Raw genomic sequence first — 17,272 nt, forward strand, 5'->3', positions numbered from 1 at the left:
ACTGGCATGTACATAAATATTGGGCCTCTAATAATTTTTAAGGCCCATTATTGATGGAGTATATAATTAATTGATAATTGGTCGAATAAGAAAATTTTCACCGAATGTAAATGGAACTTGGGTATGATATACGTACACTTACACTCTGACCCAGTATCAAAAGTCGTTTTATTGTATTGACACGAATCAAAATTGACATACCCAACTACTACTGTACATAATTTTTTTATCACAAATGTTAACTATCTTAGGAGTATGTTTACATTTTATCTAAAGATTTGTATAGATTTCAAGGATTTGGTTAAATACGATAAAAATGTGAATGAAATATGACAAAAAAAATTTATAGATTCAATCGTTCAAGCATATTGATAATTTGTAATTACAATAAATTAAAAATCCATATAATCAACAACAAATTCGGTCTGAACTCTGATGTATAAACCTAAAATCAAAGTTGGAAAGTTCCCACACAGGTGAAAACACAAACTAATATCACAAAAAATCAGTAACAAGCTGCACTCCTACCCTTCAAGGATGGCGCGGCCAAGATTGGCTGCAAGGGCCAGCTGGACAGAATTGAAGGCTTCCGTTGGAAAGTTAGCGTAAATGTAATCTGGAAGAAGTCGTGCAAGCGACAACTGTTGCAACTTATTCAACAAAAGGTTCGTCTGAAAAACGTTGAGCAAGGGACGATCCTTCCAGTTCAGCAATCTCAACTGCACAGGAATAAGGAGTTTAAGCATCATGTAATGAATATTGGATTTCTCAGTTATATAATTGAAGCTAGTATTTGGTTCAGCAAAGTGAAGAGTTACTTACTGAGTCGTATAGCAGATGCAGCAAAAACTGTCGAGGTGTAGAAGGGTTTCTCATGAGCGGTACAAATATGGAACCAGGGATCACTTAGGTTATACCTTGAAAAAAGATGCTTAGTTTTTTGTTTAGCTAAAACTGTCTGAAAAATGAGATAGTCAAACCACGTGCATGTAAGCCTCCCTTCGTGTAGCATTAAAATGAATGCGACTCATGAAGATATGCACCAGTATGTGGACACTTTGTTACATAGATAATATCACAACAGTAATGCATCACCATATAGATTTGAGGCTTATGCAGCTTTTCTAGCATCGTCAGTTGTGATTCTGTCTTGAAATTGCTGAAGGAATTGCCTGAAACCCCTGTTCCTGAGGAGCATCAGGAAAATGATCAGAAATGCGAGTTCGTGAAGATTGAAAGCATGGAAGGTAGCCTAAGTTCCCGGAAATTCAATAAGTTGATGTGTTCATAATCATCGTTTTATCTTCTTATCATTGTAAAACTAGCCAAGTAGTCACTGTATGATCTAATCCTTGACAAAATTAACTGGTAGACTTCAATTACTTTCCTCTGACCATAAGCAATTGAACCTTCATGCCAAATTTTGTTCGTGGTAAAATACAAATTATGTGTAACATTACCTTGATCGGAAACTGATTTTCCAACAAAATAAACAAATGCTTGGCAATTCGGTTCAAACGAACTTCATCTTCTAGAACACAGCCGAACCTTTCTTTCCATGCTTCCAGTAATGAACTCCAGCTATCTATTGGCATAAGTGAACTTCACAAGTAGGAGTATTAAAAAATAAGAAGCACATCAAAATGCTTGCATCAGAAAAGGATGAGATGTTTCTGGCACATGCAGCACTACCCCAGGAGACGAGTGAAACATAGCTTCATCATATGGTGGCTAACATAATCTATTCCATTGAGACGACAGATCTCTATGCTCTGCTTAAAAGAGAGAATGTACAGTGTATAAGAATTTCAGTAATAGATGCAGAAGGTCATCAATTAGATATAATCAAGTGAATTCGTCATTTTTGCAGAAACGCTGCCTAACATCTAAATCGCCCATCTTCTAACAAAACAGCAGAACTCACAAATTCAATTCCAGCTTACAACAGAAGCAGAAACAGAAAGAATCATCTAATTCAGTCTCAGCAGTCAGCATTCATACAATCCGACTCATCAAATTCCAAATCAGCATTTTCTCAATTCAAAAACAATACTAATACTCGAACAAAATAACTGCACACGAATGAATTACCAGGTTTTTTCATAGTGTAGCTCGTTAATCGAATTTTTCCGGCGCGAAGGACGTGACGAAGCCGTAGGCGATTGAGCTTCGATCCTTCCGCGTTGGTGAATTAATATCCAATTACTTGAGAAATTTATGCTGGTAAGTAGGTGATCCGCTCCGGTAAGCAGGAGTACGAGAAAAGTTAATTTCATTAGCTTGAATATTATTTTCCCATATACCCCTGCATTATTGACTAATCCACAAATCCCCCAATACCACCGACCAAATGCATAAAACCCTTCCCCCATTTCTCACACACACGAAGTGACAAAACCCTAGAGAGACTGAGAGGCTTCAATTTTCCCCGCCGGCGAAAATGTCGATGTCGAAGAGCTCGAAGATGCTGCAGTACATCAACTACCGAATGCGGGTGACAATTCAGGACGGTCGCCAGCTCATCGGAAAATTCATGGCGTTCGACCGCCACATGAATCTCGTCCTCGGCGACTGTGAGGAGTTCCGCAAGCTGCCGCCGACTAAAGGTTCCAAGGAGGAGCGCGAGGACCGCCGCACCCTCGGCCTCGTCCTCCTCCGCGGCGAGGAGGTCATCTCCCTCACCGTCGAGGGCCCTCCGCCCCCTGACGACTCCCGCCTCAAAACCGCATCCGCCACGGCTGTCCCCGGTCCCGGAATTGGACGCGCCGCCGGCCGCGGCGTCGTCACCGGCCCGCTCTCCCAGGCACAGCCCGGTCTGGCCGGCCCCGTCCGCGGCGTGGGCGGGCCGGCTCCCGGCATGATGCAGCCGCAGATATCGCGGCCGCCGCAGATTTCCGTTCCCCCAATGCCGTACCCGCAGCAGCCGCCGGTGGTTAGACCGCCGTCTGTTGCGCCTCCGCAGGGAGGGTTCCCGCCGAGGCCAGGGATGCCGATGCCTCCGCCGCCGCAGTTCAGGCCTGGTGGTCCGCCGCCGGCTGGGTTCGGTCCTCCGCCTCAGTATGGACAGAGGCCGCAGATGATGCCGCCGCCTCAGATGATGAGGGGTCCGCCGCCTCCTGGTGGCCCCCCGAGGCCTGGAATGCCTGGTGGTCCGCCGCCTGGGCAGCAGCCGCCGAGGCCTGGTATGGCTCCTCCCCCACCACCGGCTGGACAAATGCAGATGTTTGGTCCGCCTAGACCGGGAATGCTGCCGCCCAACGCCCCTCAAAATCAGCAGCAGTAATCAAGGTGATTTCCTTTCGTAGATTTTTCAATTTGAGGTGCATCCACCGTAATTATGTTATGATTTTCATTAATAAGCCCTAGCTAAGGATTGATAAGCCCTAATTGTACATCAGTGAACCCTGATTGGCGTTTTAGCCGACACATCTATTCTACTAGGGAAAGCTGCTGACCGTGGAATTTTCTTACAATATGGTGTTGCATTGAATCTTTTTCTGGCTGGTTTCCATCGATAGAATTTTAATATCCATCATAAGCCATTAATAATGTTCATCAATGTGTGCAATGTGTGTAAGTATGTAGTAGTTGAGTTGTATAATGGATTAGAAGCACATGTTAACGTCTTTTAACTGTATAGTCTTGGTATATCAGTATAGGGATGAATTAAACTGCAGATACCTTGTCATGAATATATTGCCTTATATAATGGCTACTTTGCATTACTGGTAGAAGAAGCTGTCAGATATCAAAACACGGTCTATGTGTCCAAGATTTAATTTGAGTTAGATGCGATTTTGCTGTACTAACACTTACAAAAGTAATATAGAGCGAAATTCATGTTACTCCTAGATTTGAACATGATCAGTTATAACTTATAAAGTTTCTTATCTCAATAGATCAAGTTCATTATCAGTTAGTATTACCATTGAGATCTACTCTAGTCAGTTCGAGGCTTTGAGATTTTGATCTATAACTTCCCCTAACATCAAGATTTTCCCTATAACTTTCCCTACCATCAAGATTTTCCCTATATCTTGCATTCTCCTGCCTCACCACATTCTGCTGTCAATGTATCAAGAAAATAAAACTCAAGAGTAGTAAATATAACAATTACTACTAGATAGTATTTCATATTTTTATACAGTATTGTGACTTATGAGGCATATCTGCATATGTTTATTCCTTGATCCAAATTTTTTTGTAGTATATACTTGCATAGTAATTTTTTTTGATCAGGCAATTAAGTAGAAATTGATGCTTCTGATTCATTGTCTCAAAATATGTCTTATGTTGCTGCTCGGGTTCCTCAATCTTTGGTTGTTTGACAGGCGTGCAGGTTGTTACATCGTTAAAAAAGCTACTGGGGATTTGTAGTTCAATCTTTGGGCCTTTTGTACTGGTAACTAGGATTCATTTTGTCAGTTTGTTACAAAGATATGATGGTGGTGAATATATATTCTGTCTGAATTCTTTAGCCTCTTCGATTTCATAAGATATGAGTAAGAGACATTTTTTGTCTTCCGTCTTCACTCATTTACAGCTTACATGTTTGATTTGATTCGTACCGGGCAAATTACCGAATCGTGCTTTTGTGGCCTTTCAGTTGATTCATGTTTACTTGGATCATTTCTATGATTGGAGTTTCTTGGTGGTATTTTTCTGTTATCTGCATCTTATTTTTATCTTCAAGTTCAGCTGAAATTTCAGTTTAGAAGGTTGGTATTTGATTTTCAATCATTGAAAACAACAAATCAATTGTCTTATATTTGGTCTGTAATTCAATCAAAAATCATACTACTTACTATATATCACATGATTGAAACATTTAATGTCAAATGTGACTACTAAGCAAAGAACAAAGTAATATTGGGTTAAAAACTTAATATACATGTGAATTGAAATTCGACAAAAAAGTGAGCAAAAAAAAACGATGTCAATTGTATGTTAACATACGAAATACTTTATCGTTTGGTTATGTAAAATGAAAACCTATCTTATAGTAATTGTATTTCTCAATGTATTCATTCACAATTCATAGATCTCTCGTAAATATTATATTGTTCCAAAAATTGATCAGATAATAATAATGGTTTCGGTATTAATAAATCATCATATGGAGTACATAATTTAAGTAGTACTACTATCTTTTAGTGCAAACTGGTACGACATCGTATCCACAGTTAGCCTTCCTCGCCAAATTTTATCTCATCCTGCAACCATTTTCCGTTGCTACATCCATTTTCACAGCTTCAAAACAATCAGAACTACAAAACATTACATATCTGATGAGTTCGTATAGGAACCCTTTAGCTATAAAGGTAATAAAAATTCAATCTTTCCATATTCTTCTGCAATAAGTATTTTTTTTGGGCTCTCGAATTTCACCAATTATCATCTTCAGCAGAAACACGAGAAAATGGAGGTTTTAGGAGTGAGTTTCAGGCCCGAAAACTTCATCCCTGGCCTCATTATTGGCTTCATATGTGGGTTCTTTTTGGACTTGGCTAAGCCCGCAAAAGGCCCGAGTGGCAGGAAAATTGGGAGCTCACCAATAAGCAAAAATCATCAGCAGCCAAGAATTGCGTCTAGCAACAATGAGGAAGAGCTTAAAATGGTCCCCTTTTTAAACATATTTATTGGTTTTTGTTAGTCTGCCTAATTTGTTGTGTAGAATAGTGCTTCATTTCATTCAATTGTTTCTCTTGAATAATTTTGTCAAATGTGAGTGAGGTAAATTAAAGATTATGCAGAGGTTTGCATTTTTTTATTAATGATGTGTTTTATTTTATTGTTGTTTGGATTGTGAAGAAAAGGTAACTACTAGAATCTTGGTTATGATGATTCAGTAACATAGAATTTTTACATTTGAACATATTCAATCAAAGTTTATGTATTAGAATGCATGATAATGAATGATTCAAATATTTTCAACACATCTAATTAAAGCTATGTATTTGAATGGACGGTAATGATCTGTGATGTAATGGGAAATTGAGTTCGTTTGATTTATAACCGTGATCACATAAGTGAAATGCATAACTTTGTTGGGCAGGTCTTAGTAGTTAGGCAAGATCTGAAGATGGGATCCGGAAAAATTGCCTCCCAATGTGCTCGTAAGCTGTTTCAGATAATCAATGGATGCCGTTGTTTTTATTGATTTAGGAGTGTTAGTGATTCATTGCATTTGTGTTCCCTGTTCTGATTAATTGCTTCTTCCGCAGATGCTGCTACTGGCATGTATGCAGATCTCGTGCAAAGGTGCATATCTTACCTCATTCCTTTGTGATCAACGCCCCTTCTGAATTTGTTAGATTGATGCTTTCAGCCGTGACAGTTACTGTTTTCGTGTATTGCTTGTGTTCATATAACTTGGTGAAGGGATGTTAAAATATGCTGAATTGATGCATGCCTATGTATCTGTGTGCTTAGTGACTATGAACTTTAATTGTGATTTTTAATATGGTGATGTGAAATTAGGGATGCATAAGTTTTATGAGATAACGTCCTGGTTAATGCAGTAATAGATCTCTTCTGAGGCAATGGGAGCTCTGTGGCCAAGCCAAGATAGTCGTTACGTGCAAAAACCAGCAAGAAATGTAATCTTGTGTGATAAGAAGTCATCGTCTTGTTTGAGATAAAGGGATAATTATATTTGCTAACTGGTTGCTAATGCTGTGGTGATCGTATCAGGAATAAAATAAAGGATGCTGCTGAGACCATTGGCCTCCCGACTTTCACAGTTGCTGATGCAGGACGAACTCAGGTAGTATTCCCTTCTTATCTTGTCAATCAATTTAATCAATCAATCCCACATTCTTCCAATGTGTCGCATGGCATTTTTTAAAGAAAATCCCTGCCCTTATTTATGCAGGTTTCTGCTGGCTCGAAAACTGTCCTTGCAGTCGGACCTGGTACGTTTCTTGCTTGATTTTTCTCTTTTTGAATGCCGAACATGCTAGCAAAGCCTCTAATTGACATTGAACACTTGTTGAGCTTTATAATCCTCTAGCTTACGAGCTCTGAAGTTGAGTTGCATTTATTTTCTTGAAACGTGCTTGAAAAAATATTTTCTGGGAAACAATTTTCTAGCTTGTTAGTACCAAATATCTGTCCTCATCACTCCCACCATTTATATGTTTTACCAGAGAAACTAGCTTAGTACTAGAATTCATGCTTTCACGGATCCTCTTGCATGGAACTAGTCTGAGAGTCAATTTTCACAATACGAAGGTGTAGAAATGTGGTTTCCGAATACAAACTCCAGTGCTGTTGATATCACTTTGTTTAGTCGCGTGTTTCTGGATGAAGATTGACAATGTTGGAGTTAGTGTGTGTTGTGTTTGAGAATAACTGAGTTCTTTTTTTGGGGGTATTGGAACAGGGAATAAATCAGCTGTGGACTCTGTAACAGGGAAGCTGCGGTTGCTTTGATTTCTAACTGCTGTGTTTCTACCATAAAGATTCCATGTAGAGAGAGACAGAGAGTTGTCAATCTTGATATTCTTAATCTTAAATTTTTAAAATCTTAAATTTTTAAAAAAGCAACTTTGGATTTGTTTGCAATGATCGCACTACGAAAAAGATTATTTTCATTTATGTGGAATATATTGTTGACGTTTCTTAACCAACAATCTAGTTCCTCGTTCCTTTTATGAATAGACAATTTTGGTTAATTCATCGGCATTGATATCCACTTACCATTGTTGTCTTGTAGGTTCATGAATATTTTACATTTTTTAGACTGATGTATAAGACAAGAAATGACACGGTGAAGAAGCAATTGGATTCACAGTAGAGCCGGCTCGGACAAGGCGACCATAGCTACAACCACGCAGTCATTCAAAGGTGTTTATTTGTTATGTGTGTGAGTTGGCTAAACGGTAGAGAGGTTAATGCCTGATCGGCTTAAAGTCCTCTGTAGCGCGACCTTTAAATTTATGTTTATTTACCCATTAAAAAAAAGGTGTTTATTTGTTAACTAAATTGTATCATCTATTTTACACATCATCCACATATAATTTTCAAGGATACTAAACAAAATTCTTCAAGAGATGATCGGGAACAAATCATAATTATCCTAGATGATTTCAAATTGAAGCACAGAATCAAAGTTTATCCGAACTTTAGTTTTTATTTTTATTTTTATTTTTATTTTTATTTTTGTAATTTAACCCTATCAATTTGCAAAAGTAACAAAAAAAATTGAAAATAATAATTGCATTAGAATTTGTGGTAAGGTAAGGTATTTTGCCCTATTAATTTTGCAGATTTAACACAATTTAAAAAATAATAAAAAATGCACTAGTTTGAATTCGTTGCAAATTTACTAGTACAGTATTGTACTCCATATTTTACGATGAAACGCAAATCCTGAAGTCCAACATACGAAGCGCAGAGTACCATCGCAGCTAAGCTTCCTAATACCTCTCCAAAACCCTCTCTCTATTCATTCTCTCTCACAGCTACCCTACTCAATAATGGCGTCTCGCTGCAGAACGATTTCAAGGCCAGCAATGAGCTTTGTCAAATCATCATTCTCGAAGCCCTCAACCACACCCATGTTCTCCGCTCAATCGGCCCGCCTCTCTCCATCCCCATTTTTTAGGTTTTCGTTTCTCCCTTTATCTCTATAATCGATACGTTCTTACCGTTGTTTGTTAATTTTAGGCTTCTCTGCGAAATTTATGACTGAGGTTTCATTTGATTTCACTTAAGTTCGGCTTCTCTTAAGAATGAATAATTGATAGATGATACACTAGATTGGTTAATGTTTCATTTAATTTTTTAAAGATTGATTTTTTAGGGCTTAAAATGTTTGTGATTTGTTCTTGAATTGGGATTTTTCAGGCCACTGCCACAAATGGCTATGCTCCAATCTCTGCTACCTCTCCATTCAGCTTTGTCGTCGGCTCGACTAACCTCTTGTCTAGGCATAGACACCAAAGGCTGCAGATCTTTGTCTCAGGGTATGCTCTGCATTGCCAACCCTGGAGTTTGATAGATTTTGTAATGTTTCTGTAATAATACTTCTTTTTATGTATTTTCCATGTCATAAAGGAGAATTCTGTAGTTTTTTCGTAGTCCACTATCCTTTTTTTCATCCATTGAAAATCCCTTGCTGCTATTGTGCATTTTTTCTGGTTTTATTGTGCAATATTATTAGGTTACTAGACAGTTATTAGTATTTGTATTAGAGTTCTTGTTCATTGATTGAGATGTTTGATCATGTTTGGCCTAAGCAGTTTGTTGTCGTAAGAATAGTTACTAGAAGAAGTAGTATTTGGTTACTCTAGCGGCTAGCCGGTATCAGGGAAATTCATTTTCAAAATGTGGAAGAGAAGATTCCAGACCAATTCTAAATTCACACGATCTTCTGTGCATACCAAATGAGGCTTAGTGCTGCATAGTCTTGTATACTAACTTTCTATTGCCTTTTTGTGATTATCTTCCCAATAAAATATCGACTTTTTCTTGATACTGCATAGACTGTTTTCAAACAAGAGGCTGATTTATAGCAACGGATCACTCTTCAAATGATAAATTTATTTGATTTTTGTGTTATACGATTGTTCCTTTGTGCATATAGCAAAAGTGACATCCAAATTTTGTTGATCAAGTTTTCATATACTTTGCCTTTTTTGTTTGTATTTTTCTCATTTTTTGTTACTATTGGAGAAGGAATGTGCTGCAACCTGCCTACCACCTGATTAGTTAGGCTTCCTGTGTCGTTTGCGGCGCTCAAGTATTGAGTAAGAGTTTTCATATGAGCCCTTGATATCCTGCTCTTAGTTCTTTCCACAAGCTTCCTATTATTTTTATTTATATTCTTGTCCCTATTGATACATAATAAATGTAGGCATTACTGATCACATTTTGATTGAAGCTTATTTAATTTATGGAGTAGTAGTACTATTTTTATGTAATGGATTCTTTATTGCATAATATGGGAACCTACTGATCCACTTGAAGTTTAAGATCTAGCTTTTCTTTGTTATTTGACTCAAAAACTTATGAACTTAGAATTCCGACCTCGTTGCCATTCATAGCTTCTGTTAGAAAGTAGATCCTGTTTTAATAGCAATCCAGCTTCCATGATTTCGTTCCATTTCTTTCCTTTTTTCCTTTGCATGGTAGTATATGGGCTTTTGCATCTCCTGATATACAATGGGTTGAACGCTGCATTGCTCCATTGCTCCTAATGTACTGAACCCTCTTATTTCAGAACTAGGTCTCTCTGTGCCGCGATGAGAGAGGAAGTGCAATAAAGGTTGAAGAAAGAGACTTTAATTTGATGGATCATGGCTCCTTGTTAAATGTTAACATTATATACTTTCATTATTTACTTACAGTTAATCTTCGGCAATTTTTGTAGAGGCAAAATATCTTCTCTTGCACTCTGAATATTTTTAGTTCATTGTATCATTATTATTTGTAGAATTGTAGTTGTGTTTCAACATGGTTTTATTGATAAAGCTGTAGTCATTAGTTTGCTTTGAGTTATCGATATCTTAGTATAGCTCTCATGCACGCACAAATTAAAGAAAATATGATCCTACTTAATAAAGTAGTGAGCATCATTGATGAAAAAACTGAGAAACCGTAATCCTACTTTAAAATAAAGATCCAACTCCTCACATGCTATAATCGGCCATGGATCAAAATTAAACCAACAATGTATGTATATAGTTGTAGTGTGGTAGAGAGTAATACCACCTCTGACTATGTACGTACACGAAGCACGGTGCTTGCAATGCATCATCCTCTTAAACATAAATGAAGATTCCTGCGGATATACAAGCACAGGAACAGCAGCTGGTAGGAAGGACTAGGATCCCTCTCCAGTCTCCACCTACCTCCAACTAAAATCACTACAACATAGCAGCAACACAATTAAGGGAGAAGAGGAATAGCAAACCTTCTGACCTCTTAGGTAGGAGGTCGCTATAATCCAGCATTAAAGCAATCAGCAACCTAGCAGAATAAAACAGCAGATCGAAGAAAGGAACTACCACAAATTAGTACAGCAATTTACGCCAAGGCATTTCATCATCCTGACCCTCATTGTTAAAAGTGAAATAACCTTCCACAACAAATGTTCACGTGTTTAAGTTGCGTATGAATTGAGGCCTTTAAACTATACACAGGTAACATCAAAATTTAATCATTAGTTCAACATAAATTAAAAAAGCTGTTCTTCTTTTCAGCTATTCTACTATATGAATCCAAATCGGTGGCATTCTACAGAAAAATGTCAAATGCTATGTTTATGTCGATGAAAACAATAATTATGAGAAGTGAACAAATACATTTAATAGAGGCCGTATCCTTGTGTTGTAAAACCTGATTTTACATATACAAGCACTGCCAATACAGACACAGACACAATCACAGTCAGGTGCAGAGGTATTACACGGGCTCCTATATGTCAATGGCAATAGTAAGTATAAAATCAGGTCCTTATAGCAATATGAGTCAGTTTGACCACAGATCAAAGATGTCCTCTTTCTCCAATCCACAGATGAAAATAGAGTTCGCTAAGAGAGGACTTCATCTTCTAGTGATCTCCTACAGAATCTCCAACAAAATTATGAAGCCTCAAGATACAGTTCTCCCATAGCACACTGATGCTATGTAAAGATTTTTTGCCCATTTCTCCTGAAAGTGACAATAAGCAACTGTAAGACTCAAGTATAGAATACAGTGTCAAATAAATGAAATGTGATTTAAACAAAATTTACCTTGACATGTACGCTTGGGAAAGCAGAAGTCCTAAGTGTCTCCTGTGTTTCATCTGAAGGTTTTCGTCGTGGATTGCTAAGAACAAGGGCAGTTTGATCCCATGTTGCTGCAGTTGATGTGATGCGGTAACCAGAATCCCACCTCCTATGAATACCCTCACTAGGATATAGAAAATCCAACTCGACAACCTGAAAAGAAACATAAATTGAAACAAATAGTGCAAATCCTCTAATCCTGTACTTTGGAACAGTATGTATCAACAACAGCCACTAATGAAACCTACTATATATTACCTGATCAGAAAAACCTGCCCCACGAGACATAACAATTGCCCATTTAGTTCCAGCCGTAGCCATGGCAGTAACATAAAATCCCTCTCTCCATTTTTTGTTGATCCACTTGAATGGAAATGACTCACTAACTTTATATGACTGCTGCAGATATGGGGTACCTGCACCTCAGAAAGCAAACCCATTTCAACATTGCCTGAAACATCAAACATGTACTAAATAAGAATTCAAGTCCGTGAATTGGAACACTGACCCTTAGACATAACTATTAATGAGCTCCCATTATTAGCCCCGGCTATGGCACTTATGTAGTAATTCTTCTCCCATTGTTCCATGATCCACTCCTGCAGTTGATAAAGCAAAAAAGTAATTAGATAATAGATATGCTGCCTATGTATGCTTCACAAGAGATTAAGCCTTAGTAGGAAAAAATCAACACATACGACGCTTGCATGATGCCATACAAGACTCATTAAGTGTGTCATGTAAGAGAATTTGATACCTTATGAAGGAAATGAGGTGAAACTTCATAAACTTGATCACGGAAACCAGTCCCTGCATCCATAATTAAGGCCCAGAGATTTGAAGAAGAGGCCACACTGCTGATATAAAGTCCATCCTCATTTCCTTTCTCAATATGCTGATCCAATCTTAAATCTGCAACATTGTAATGATATCTGCAAGAGAAACGGAGAGTTAACTCAACATTCCTTTGGAAAGTCCTTGAAAATTTTGAAAGAGTTAACCATGATACCTTTGCTTCATTGGTCTTCGAGCATTGTACACACTAATCCACTGTGTAGCAGGCATTCCCATGCGGACTTTCTTCTTTGGTTGCTCATCATCATCATCGTCCATCATAAGCCTTCCTCTCTTCTGACCGACTTGATACACGAGCTTCACGAGGCAAAAATATGTTTAAATAATAAAGAAAAAAATTCACTAAATGCAGTCAATTCACGAACACAAATTGATATCAAAAAATTTAAATTACCTTTCGAGCACCTTCAGTGTTGATTGGCCTGATGTCCGGATTTGGACCGATAATCCCATCAAAAAGGGATATGTATTTTGCATAGTTAGGCTCTTCATCAAACTTCAAGTTAACAACGAAATCAACAAACTGTTTAAAAGGTGCAGGACAGAAACAACATAGGGCTTCTGGAGAAGTTCCCATCTTCTTTTTGCAAACCAGAAAGCCTTTATTCTCGCCCTGCATAGAAGATAGAGTAAGCATCAAGAGTGAAGTGCTCAAAACAAAATTCACAACTCATATACACGATTGCCAACCTGATAGCCTTGCCAAGGAAGCCGACCTCGAAGAAGAAAAATGAGTGTATAAGCAAGAGATTCCAGATCATCCCTACGGCTACCAGTCCTTCCCAGATGAGCATGCACACTAGCATACCGGACAGTTCCCCTGCATCAACCGGAAACTCAGTTTAAAAGAGAATAAAAACTAAAAAAATGAAGAACTACAAATAGAAAGAACTTCACCTAAATACATCAGGCCGTTGATCATAATCAACATGAAGACCAGTTGAATTATCACGCCACCGAACAGCTGCATTTTAAATCGAAAAATGTTGGCAAGGGTCACGATTGTATTACCATGACTAATTATAAAATAAACAGACAAAGTAGAGCATATATATTACCCAATCCAAGATCAACCAAAAAGAGTTTTTTCTCATCAGCAGTTCCAGGTGTACCAAGCAAAAAGTTTTCCGGCTTTACATCCCCATGCACATATCTGCAGATATTGAAGCAATCAAATGCGAACTAGTATATATGTTGAGAAAAAAGGGGGGTTTGATGAGGGTAACAAAATTAAAAGAAAAACAACCAAAGACTACAATCAAAATATATATGAAATGAAGGCAAGACAAAAAAAAAGAAACCATCACCCAAAACATAGAGCCCTTTTATCGAGTTCGACACGTCAGATCTACCTTAAGCGGAGACACAGTGTCACATTTTCAATTTACTTCTCATACTAAGGTTCATGCTAGGGGGCATAGTTGAACTGCACCAAGCTGAATAATGTTTGAGCCAAGCTCATTTATTAAGGAACTAAGCTTGAGTTTAAACTAAAAGCTATATTTAGCTTGATGAAAAGATAATAAGCTGATTATGTCGTGTTTGAGTTTTTATGTTAGCGAGCACCAAGCCTTGCTACTTGAGTCCCAACAAGTTCTTGAGAAATTGAGGTCTAAATAGCTCAAGAACAGTATATCTTATTTATAGCTTTAGCTCGTGTATGTTATCAAGATTCAAGTTAGCAAGCCGTGCTGCAGTTACAGTTGGCGAGATGCGCAAATGCCCACAACACAACATACATGCAAGTGCAATAGATTGAAGTGCATGTATGTGTAGTAGCACTGTTCGTCTTAACATGACTGATAAAACAAATATCTAAGCTTGTGCACTAAAGAATCCCACAATTGCAATTAATATCAAATATTTACCCTCTAGAATGCAACTTCTCTAAAATGGATATGGCTTCAATGGCAATACATGCGACCATTTCAATTGACATTCTGCAAAATTGTCATTTAAATGTTAGGTGAAAGATTGCAAAGTAAACCAGAAAATACAAAGCAAAAATTACTCTGCCAATGGTTTTTGACTCACGTATTTGAATTGTTGCTCCAGACATCCCATAAACTAGGACCAAGCATGTCCATCACCTGCAAAGTACATAGAAACCTTTAGGCCTCATGGAGGAATAAAAGGCACATATATGGAGATCAGGTAGAACTTAATTTCAGGCATGTACCATGATATAGTAATCACTTTGACGTCCTTTGTAATGCACACGTGGTATGCCATGACTACCGCCAAGAGCACTAGAGAAGAACACAGGCACAGTACACTGAGTTAATATTTTGAAATTTTTAACACAGATATTTAGGAACTTATACAAAACTCACCCGTAAACTTGCCACTCATAAGGTGGTCCATAATTACAGCCTTTGCTGCTACGGTGCTCAAATTTCAAAGCGACCTAAAAAAAGAGATAAAACTGAGAATGGTATTCTTTGCAGGAACTGAGGCAAAAGCTGCCAATAACAGGATACAAGTACACACCTCTACAGCTCCTGGACCATTTCTTTCATTTGGGTTTGGGGGGTTGATTCGTCGGCCTACATAAACTTGTCCAAATCCACCTTTCCCTAGTTTCTTATCAATTCGATAAGCTGGAGAACCGCCAACCTGGACCTGTCAAGCAGTTAAATTGAAAATGTAAGCTGAGTATGACTGGTATAAGCCCTATCAGTTCACTGTCAGAGTCTTCACGTAAACAAAACTAAACAAGTAACACAACCTCAGACAAATTAATCTGGACTATAAAGTGAACAAGACACAAGAACTGACTTCCATATATAGGAGAAAATTTTATATATCAATAAATTCACTTGGCAAAATGCGCTAAAGTCCCTAGAAAGCCAAAGAAAATAAACTATTTTTCTTGGTGATGCCTGTAATTTACACTTATAAGCTTTCCTCAATCTACGAAGGTAATAATTTAAAGCATGAAAAAATGGATGGGGGCAAAAAAAGAAAACTTCAATAAATGAAAACCCAAATTTCTCATATTTGAGAAGAATTCATCTATAACATTCCTTCAAATCCTTAACCATTGTCAAAGCAAAAAGAAACTACGGCTGAGATACTATTTAAATCCCACCAAACACATAGCGCACATTCAAAAGGCAAAAATAAGGAATAGCGTTTTTAGAGAGCTTTAAAAACAATGCAGTATCGACAATTGTAACATCTCCAGCTCCATAATCGACCCCCATTAAAGATAATAACAAGATAATAAAACAATTACTCAAAACGTCTTATCATGTAAGAAGATAAACTAAAAAACAAATTTTTAGTCCATAAATCCACTGCAATCCCATAAGAAAACGATTATAAGCATGAAAAATAGCATGATGATCCTCACCAACTCGATATAAAATCATCAAAAATTAAAAGCAAAAAAAAATCAACGAACCCTTTCAGGAATAGGAGTAGTGCTTTCCTCATCATCAGCAGCCAACCCCTTACTTCCGTTGCCGCCACTATCACACTCGTCCATCTTCTTCTCTTCCACGTCCTCTCTCACCTCCTCTAAATTGATATTATTATCCTCCCCAACCTTCAACGACGCCGTTTCCCTCACAACAGCATCAACATTTGCCTCTCCACCGGCACCACCCCCAGAATCCGCCACCAAAACCTCCTTCTCCTTATCAGCACCACCACCGGCGACGTCGTCGACTCTATTCCCTGCAGTTCGCTTCCCAGAAGCACGGCCAGTTGCCTTGTCAGTTCGAGCTTTCCCCTTGTTCCGGTCGGGACCGGGAGCAGCGACAGCGGGCCGGCGTCCTCTGCGCGGTCCACTACGCAGTTGAGGCATGCCTGTGGGCGTCCATCAACTCCGTCGTGAAATCGGCGACTTTGCTGTCATCAACTCAGAGATCAAAGCAGCGAGTTACAGAGGAAATGGGAGAGATAAGATAACGGAGGATCGCCTACAGAAAGATCGGCGATCGAGGTGTGGTCGACTGAGGGTTTTTAGAATAGCAATAGGAAATTTAGGGTTATGAGTTTGAGAAATTGGGGGGAAATGATGCTACATTCTCTTTTGTGTTCGCCAAGATATTTTTTTCTTATGAAATCACAACTTCCAACTTTATAAATTTTTTAGTGGCGACTTTATAGTAGTAGTACAATGTCAAAAAGCCTTAGGTTTTTTGCCACCAACTTTCCTTATCTTGTCATTCCTTTAATTAAACTTAAAACCAAATAGTAACATAAATTTGACAAAGTTCATCATAGGTTCTTATCAAATCGAAATTTCAATTATTGAAAATATTATGATACTTTGGTCAAAGATATGATTCTAAAATCTTCTTAACATTGAGTTGAAATTGTGGTTTTATTTGTTACTACTATTTTGACTTTAAATCTTGTTATTCAAAATTTGTAGCAAGAAGATGAGTAAGATGTCCAATTGATAGGAGGCATCACATAATTCCCAAGTAAGATGTCCAATTGATAGGAGGCATCACATAATTCTCAAGTATCAGGTACCCACTACCCGTTCAAATCAGGATCAGTATCGGAGTCGACTTTGCTTTCTTTTTATCTTAGCATATAATTGAAATTCATCTTCTACCATTTATCACTCTTTCTATAAATTGTGACTCGGTTTATAGGAGGTTTAACCGTTAAAGTGCAAATAA

At 38.0% G+C, this 17,272-nt stretch overlaps 4 protein-coding genes and 1 long non-coding RNA gene across 8 annotated transcripts; 3 read left to right on the forward strand and 2 right to left on the reverse strand.

Moving 5' to 3' along the window:
* Positions 1-319: 319 nt before the first annotated feature.
* LOC121804441 lies at positions 320-2,245 on the reverse strand. The gene is made up of 4 exons (XR_006051142.1): positions 2,092-2,245; positions 1,461-1,772; positions 823-1,187; positions 320-719 (listed from the first exon to the last, which is right to left on the reverse strand). It is a non-coding gene; the product is annotated as an uncharacterized LOC121804441 (long non-coding RNA).
* Positions 2,246-2,343: 98 nt separating this feature from the next.
* LOC121804438 (small nuclear ribonucleoprotein-associated protein B'-like) lies at positions 2,344-4,524 on the forward strand. The gene is made up of 2 exons (XM_042203980.1): positions 2,344-3,288; positions 4,332-4,524. The coding sequence occupies exon 1, from the start codon at positions 2,441-2,443 to the stop codon at positions 3,281-3,283; it is 843 nt and encodes a 280-aa protein (XP_042059914.1). The 5' UTR covers positions 2,344-2,440; the 3' UTR covers positions 3,284-3,288; positions 4,332-4,524.
* A 606-nt stretch (positions 4,525-5,130) lies between these two features.
* On the forward strand, positions 5,131-7,981 carry LOC121804439 (peptidyl-tRNA hydrolase 2, mitochondrial-like). Of its 3 annotated transcripts, none has more exons than XM_042203981.1 (8): positions 5,137-5,321; positions 5,408-5,617; positions 6,056-6,116; positions 6,225-6,261; positions 6,522-6,599; positions 6,694-6,766; positions 6,875-6,914; positions 7,385-7,981. In XM_042203981.1, exons 1-8 carry the CDS (start codon positions 5,289-5,291, stop codon positions 7,432-7,434), a joined length of 582 nt encoding a protein of 193 aa, XP_042059915.1. In that variant the 5' UTR covers positions 5,137-5,288; the 3' UTR covers positions 7,435-7,981. The 3 variants fall into 3 exon arrangements, with proteins under 3 accessions (XP_042059918.1, XP_042059915.1, XP_042059916.1); XM_042203982.1 differs by having other exon boundaries at positions 5,139-5,321; positions 7,718-7,981; XM_042203984.1 differs by lacking the exon at positions 6,522-6,599 and having other exon boundaries at positions 5,131-5,321.
* Positions 7,982-8,347: 366 nt separating this feature from the next.
* Positions 8,348-10,475, forward strand: LOC121804440 (protein NONRESPONDING TO OXYLIPINS 2, mitochondrial-like). Of its 2 annotated transcripts, XM_042203986.1 has the most exons (3): positions 8,350-8,608; positions 8,851-8,969; positions 10,226-10,475. In XM_042203986.1, the coding sequence occupies exons 1-3, from the start codon at positions 8,481-8,483 to the stop codon at positions 10,249-10,251; spliced, it is 273 nt and encodes a 90-aa protein (XP_042059920.1). In that variant the 5' UTR covers positions 8,350-8,480; the 3' UTR covers positions 10,252-10,475. The 2 variants fall into 2 exon arrangements, with proteins under 2 accessions (XP_042059919.1, XP_042059920.1); XM_042203985.1 differs by lacking the exon at positions 10,226-10,475 and having other exon boundaries at positions 8,348-8,608; positions 8,851-9,241.
* An 813-nt stretch (positions 10,476-11,288) lies between these two features.
* On the reverse strand, positions 11,289-16,705 carry LOC121804993 (casein kinase 1-like protein HD16). Its single transcript, XM_042204736.1, has 16 exons — positions 16,039-16,705; positions 15,123-15,254; positions 14,966-15,039; positions 14,812-14,881; positions 14,667-14,722; positions 14,501-14,572; positions 13,691-13,785; positions 13,530-13,596; positions 13,323-13,452; positions 13,027-13,245; positions 12,787-12,929; positions 12,535-12,709; positions 12,286-12,376; positions 12,036-12,193; positions 11,742-11,930; positions 11,289-11,658 (listed from the first exon to the last, which is right to left on the reverse strand). The coding sequence occupies exons 1-16, from the start codon at positions 16,441-16,443 to the stop codon at positions 11,599-11,601; spliced, it is 2,136 nt and encodes a 711-aa protein (XP_042060670.1). The 5' UTR covers positions 16,444-16,705; the 3' UTR covers positions 11,289-11,598.
* Between the last annotated feature and the right edge of the window lie 567 nt (positions 16,706-17,272).

This window comes from Salvia splendens, chromosome 5, assembly GCF_004379255.2.
Source record: "Salvia splendens isolate huo1 chromosome 5, SspV2, whole genome shotgun sequence".
NCBI lineage: Eukaryota > Viridiplantae > Streptophyta > Magnoliopsida > Lamiales > Lamiaceae > Salvia > Salvia splendens.

Coding starts and splice junctions, on each gene's coding strand:
- LOC121804438 (XM_042203980.1), top strand. CDS start 2,441: ATGTCGATGTCGAAGAGCTCGAAGATGCTGCAGTACATCAACTACCGA.
- LOC121804439 (XM_042203981.1), top strand. CDS start 5,289: ATGAGTTCGTATAGGAACCCTTTAGCTATAAAG. Junction 6,262..6,521: donor TATGCAGATCTCGTGCAAAG/GTGCATATCTTA, acceptor TGGTTAATGCAG/TAATAGATCTCTTCTGAGGC. Junction 6,915..7,384: donor TGTCCTTGCAGTCGGACCTG/GTACGTTTCTTG, acceptor GTATTGGAACAG/GGAATAAATCAGCTGTGGAC.
- LOC121804440 (XM_042203985.1), top strand. CDS start 8,481: ATGGCGTCTCGCTGCAGAACGATTTCAAGGCCAGCAATGAGCTTTGTC. Junction 8,609..8,850: donor TCTCCATCCCCATTTTTTAG/GTTTTCGTTTCT, acceptor GGGATTTTTCAG/GCCACTGCCACAAATGGCTA.
- LOC121804993 (XM_042204736.1), bottom strand. CDS start 16,443: ATGCCTCAACTGCGTAGTGGACCGCGCAGAGGACGCCGGCCCGCTGTC. Junction 14,723..14,811: donor AAAGTGATTACTATATCATG/GTACATGCCTGA, acceptor TGTACTTTGCAG/GTGATGGACATGCTTGGTCC. Junction 13,453..13,529: donor CAACGGCCTGATGTATTTAG/GTGAAGTTCTTT, acceptor CGGTTGATGCAG/GGGAACTGTCCGGTATGCTA.